The 5,900-nt window shown below is 49.9% G+C and overlaps 1 protein-coding gene across 2 annotated transcripts in view; it reads right to left on the bottom strand.

Moving 5' to 3' along the window:
* plxna1a (plexin A1a) overlaps nt 1–5,900 on the bottom strand; it is a 331,250-nt gene that overhangs the window by 292,237 nt on the left and 33,113 nt on the right. For both annotated transcript variants that reach the window (XM_080763399.1, XM_080763400.1), the window contains exon 2: nt 1,966–3,415. In XM_080763399.1, the coding sequence (XP_080619525.1) occupies nt 1,966–3,147 (1,182 nt within the window). In that variant the 5' untranslated portion in view covers nt 3,148–3,415. The remainder of the gene's footprint in view (nt 1–1,965; nt 3,416–5,900) is intronic.

The raw sequence follows: 5,900 nt of genomic DNA, 5'->3' as shown, positions 1-5,900 counted from the left end.
GACATGTTGTTGGGGACCCCACTGGAACCACCCCAAGGACCGCTGGGGGTCCCCAGACCCCAGTGTGAGAACCACAGTCTCCAGGGCCATTGTGGAATGTCATGTGACATGTGTCACATCTTTCCTTCATTGATGACAGAAACGTGGCCACCTCAGGCGAGCGTGACCTTGAGAATTTGCTTTAATCGTTGCCAGGAAAAGGTTTTGCAGGGAAAACATCGGTTCTGTCGGTGCTTTCAAGATTTCCCAACTGTGAGCCCTAAGCCAGAACAGGTTGAGAAGCACTGCCCTAAAGTGGTTGGATTGGTTCTGCAATGCATTTCCACTGAACTCTAATTGTTTCCACACAGCTCTAACAACCAAAGCCGTGAGATTGTCCTCGGTCTCTGTTGAGCAAAGAGTTTAAAGACACGCGCACGGGATCAGCGTTTTCCCTGCAAGCGTTTTCCTGGCAACGATTAAAGGTCATTCTCACAGTACTTGAAGCCTTCCCAGCTTACTCAACGGTTACCACACACTCACACACCTACTAAAACACTACACTTACAATCATCATCATCATGACTAAAGCAGTGATTCTCAATCTTTATCATGTCATGGACCCTCAATTTGAGGCCCCCAGTGCATTAGGCCACGGACCACCACTTGATACCATTTGTTGAGCAGCGCTAGCCTCTCCAACGTGTGGCTTTGTGTGTCTTTTTACGGAACTTTGATGACACTTGATGACTTCATCATCATACATTATCCTCATGATAAAAGGTGTGATGTTTCATCCCTGGGACCCAAATCTACTCTGTAACAATGTATAATTTAACCCTGTAGACGAGCGTACAAAGGGAACACGTAAGGGTCCAATTGGTTCCATGTTGTACGCTCTCAGATAAACCCGTAACTCCTCAAGTCCCCGGACCCCGTGTTGAGAACCAGTGCGCTACGGCAACAGGGAATTAGTGGATTAATCTATTAGTCCTTGGTCTCTCCTCAGTAGACTGTTTCTGTGCATGCAGACAAAGGTCAAGCTGAACTCATTATCCAGTTGGGATGGAGGGTGGAAACAACCCTGTGGGTTGTTTGTATTTTTGGAAAGCAGTGACATTTCGTGCAGCCTAAGCCCAGGGTGAGGTGACGATGCCCTCCAAAGTAGGGTCACTGTCTTATTGTCTCCACCAGGCCGAAGGCATGGGGAGAGAGTATGTGTTGCACTGCGTCCGTGTGTGTGTGTGTGTGTGTGTGTGTGTGTGTGTGTGTGTGTGTGTGTGTGTGTGTGTGTGTGTGTGTGTGTGTGTGTGGCCCGATCCATGCCAAGCTTTGCACACACACTCCTTTAATAATTATATTTATTTTTTCTTGGAAAGTAACCATTTTGGACATAGTAATAATTTTGGACCCTACAGCGACGAAATGTATGCAGCACAATGTTAAACCCAAGTGAGGTTAGGATTAATCACCACTTAACAAATACATAATTCCTACCAGAAGAACGCCAGTCAGAGGGAGAATTCGGACCAAATAAAAGAAAGTGTAAGTGTGTGATGATGATGATGATGTCAGAGACGTAAAAGGGAATTTCACTTCCCAGACAGATGCAATTAGTTATTTAATTATGTTAATGAATTAGAGTCTAAAGTTGAATCACTTAAGTTAAATGTAAAAAAGAAAAACGACAACATTTAAAAGTAAAAAGTTCAGGCCTGTGTGTGTGTCCACATGTTGAAGTTGTGATGTACCAACATATTCCAAGTAAAATATTTCTAAAACTACAAAACATTTAAAATATTCATGTACACCCGCACGATTCCACAGTAGCTGAACATCTAAGTGAAAGTGTGTAGGACTGGTAGCCAAAGTTTTTAAGAGACGAAAAGTTTAAGATATGTAGAGTTGGCTGCCGCTGCAGCGAGCCCACAATTATGACCACTCTCAATTGAATTGACCATAAGAAGAATGTTGGGAGTTGCTTACCGAGTTGATGCAGGCCAGTTCCTTGTTGAGGAGCCAGGGCAAGGAGAGCCGGCCGTCTCCCTTGTAGCAGGACTGGATCCGATCCTTGATCTTCTCCTTGATCCTCTTCAGCGTGAACAGACACAGCGCCGTCTCCTTGGGGGGCTTGTCGCGGTTCTTCTGGCCCTGGGCGAACACGGTGAACAGCACCTCCTCGTGCTCCTGGAGGCCCAGGGAGCGCGCCAGCCGGGCGCCGGGCCGCGCCACGTAGGCGTCCTGCACCAGGCGGTACTCCACGCCGTCCATGGTGCAGCCCACGGGGAACTCCACGTACGAGTAGAACTTGGGGTCGTCCACGCACAGCCGCACGATCTTGGAGGTGAAGAACTGCTCGCCGGCCGAGTCGGGCGACGTCAGCTGCGTGTCGAGCTGCAGCGTCAGGTAGTAGACGAACTGCTCGCTGTGGAAGCCGTGCACGTAGTAGATGTCGAACGCCGGGAACTTGGACAGCGTGTCCGACGGGATCTTGAGCTGCGACGACACAAACTCGTCCTGGTACACGAAGCTGAACATCTCGGCGTTCTCCTCGTTGGACGTGAGCCGGCGGCTGGACAGCGTGGGGAAGTACTCCGACTTGCCCTCGATGGGCGTGCCCACGAACAGCTTGCCGCCGGCGCCGCCGACCCCGAAGAGGTCCGGCGGGATCACCACGCCGGACATGGTGCCCGCCTCGGCCACGCCGGACAGGTAGTGCTCCTTGCGGTGGTGCGGCTCGCCCAGCTTGAACAGGTCGTCCAGTCGGAGGAACTGGCAGATGCCCTGCGACGTGCTGCCGCACGCGATCAGCCGGTTGTGGCCGGCGTCCAGCAGCAGCAGCTTGTTGACGTTGGCGGTCATGGCCAGCTCCAGCGGGCAGGACTGGACGCCCGGCGGCGGGTAGCAGCGGGGGTTGTCCGACACGGGGCCCGTCACGTGGCTCCGCAGCTTGGTCAGGTTCTCCGACAGCTTGTAGATCCAGTTGACGGCGCCCAGGTACACCTCCCCGCTGAGGTTGTGCACCACCAGGTGCGTGAGGCCTCCCTCCGGCGGGGAGAAGGAGAGGAACGGGGGCGGCGTCGGGGCGGGCGGGGGAGGGGTGGCGGCCAGGGAGAGGGTGAGGAAGAGGAGAGGGAGGAGGAAGGGCGGGAGGGGGCGGGAGGACATGGCGGTTAAAGGGGAGGGGAGGAGCGGATGGGGGGGGTGTTTATGTGTGTGTGTGTGTGTGTGTGTGTGTGTGTGTGTGTGTGTGTGTGTGTGTGTGTGTGTGTTGGTGAGCAGATAGTCTGGAGCACCGCAGGCCACCAGAGTTCCAGAGAGCAACGAGAAGGCCGCCAAAACGCGATGCTCCTCGCTCCTCTTGTCTGTTATCCGTGCTGTCTTTTCCCCTCGTTGAGGTTTATAACGTCATCTCCTGCAGCCTCCTATAGCAGCTCTGCAACACAAGGGGAGAAGAAGAGATTATTAGAACCATTTACCAAGTCAGAGACATAATCGTCGATATTCTCGAGGAATTATTGTGAGTCATTTTAAAGATTTGATAACAAATAAAGAGGATGGAATGGAAGCGCCTTGGTTTGTTTATTTTAAAGTAACAAAGTCGCTGGGCTGCGGTTCATTCAATGTGGTCTCTCTTAAATCCCCAAAAACTAATTTGGGCTCCGTGGCTTCTGGTTTATTGACCAGCAGTGACGGCAGAGTGCATCTTTTACACATCATTCCTTTACCTATTGATTGTCTGGAAGTGTTAAACACACACACACATCAACGTGCACCAGCATATATAATGCAGGCGCACGCACGCACGCACGCACGCACGCACGCACACACGCACACACGCACACACACACACACACACACACACACACACACACACACACACACACACACACACACACACACACACACACACAGAGAGTAGTGATAGCAGGTAAACATACATACATTAACAGTATAGGCTTCAGGGATATTTACTATAGAAACAGAACACATTCTAATTCTATCAATACCGACTCAGAGAGAGAGAGAGAGAGAGAGAGAGAGAGAGTGTGTCATTGTAAGCACTAATGGACTTTGACGTCCATGATAAGAGTCCGTCGTCCAGCTGTGAAATATGTGCATGAGGTCTTTCTCACACTTTCCTCAGGCCTTTCCGTGCACTTCGCTCCAAGCGCTAGCCCACAATTCACACAGCTTTGCCATGTTAAAACCAGAGGATGACAAGCGAAGGCCTGAAGTGTCGTTAAAATAAAAACAAACAAAACACGGACGGAGGACGTTTATATGCAGGCACAAACACACAGCTCACTGGAGATTCATGACGCTTTCAAGAAATAATTTACTCCGAATGGAAAGACGCATAAAAAATCGTTTAGGAAAGTGCTGTAACTAAGTCTTGGTCGGCTAAGACCAAACCGACAGATTAATCAACCATTAGCGTACGGCCCTAATGTGATGTCATCATATTCACCTCAAATTTATTAGACACACAGAGAGAGAGAGAGAGAGAGAGAGAGAGAGAGGACCACACATTCTGCATTCAGAAGACACCACCCTACAGCCAAGGCCCCCCCTGCCCCACTCGGAGGTCACGCCCCCCCCCCCCCCCCCCCCCCCTCCCCCTCCCCCCTCCACATACTACACATACCCACCACCATCCACGCACATGCAAGCACCACCATCCCACACCCCAATACACTTATGCCCAAGCTCTGAAAACAACCACTCCCAGCCCCAAACATGGAAGAATCACACCCTATGAGCACAACATGCATAATGAGTTCATCAACATGCTCAGTAAGCTTTACACCAACTGGTTCCAGTCCAAAACTACTACTGGAATACAATTCCAGAATGGATTTATACAAACCTTATAGACTCAGTGAACACAGTCTTACAATTGATAAATTCCACCGACAGACCTAGCTCCCAAGAGAAGACAGACTATGCACCCTGCACTGCACACGGAACCAGGTAGAGTACTGAGCTACACTTCCTAACCGCCTGACCACTGTACCAAGACATCAGAGACACATACTGTCCACTGTACCAAGACATCAGAGACACATACTGTCCACTGTACCAAGACATCAGAGACACATACTGTCCACTGTACCAAGACATCAGAGACACATACTGTCCACTGTACCAAGACATCAGAGACACATACTGTCCACTGTACCAAGACATCAGAGGCACATACTGTCCACTGTACCAAGACATCAGAGACACATACTGTCCACTGTACCAAGACATCAGAGACACATACTGTCCACTGTACCAAGACATCAGAGACACATACTGTCCACTGTACCAAGACATCAGAGACACATACTGACCACTGTACCAAGACATCAGAGGCACATACTGTCCACTGTACCAAGACATCAGAGACACATACTGTCTGTCCACTGTACCAAGACATCAGAGACACATACTGTCCACTATACCAAGACATCAGAGACACATACTGTCCACTGTACCAAGACATCAGAGGCACATACTGTCCACTGTACCAAGACATCAGAGACACATACTGTCTGTCCACTGTACCAAGACATCAGAGACACATACTGTCTGTCCACTGTACCAAGACATCAGAGACACATACTGTCCACTGTACCAAGACATCAGAGACACATACTGTCCACTGTACCAAGACATCAGAGACACATACTGTCTGTCCACTGTACCAAGACATCAGAGACACATACTGTCTGTCCACTGTACCAAGACATCAGAGACACATACTGTGCACTGTACGAAGACATCAGAGACACATACTGTCCACTGTACCAAGACATCAGAGACACATACTGTCCACTGTACCAAGACATCAGAGACACATACTGTGCACTGTACGAAGACATCAGAGACACATACTGTCCACTGTACCAAGATATCAGAGACACATACTGTCC

This window comes from Protomyctophum bolini (genome assembly GCF_963924005.1).
Source record: "Protomyctophum bolini genome assembly, chromosome: 5".
Taxonomy (NCBI): Eukaryota; Metazoa; Chordata; class Actinopteri; order Myctophiformes; family Myctophidae; genus Protomyctophum; species Protomyctophum bolini.
The sequence above is the reverse complement of the archived record's forward strand: the minus strand, read 5'-3'. Positions and strand labels throughout refer to the sequence as shown.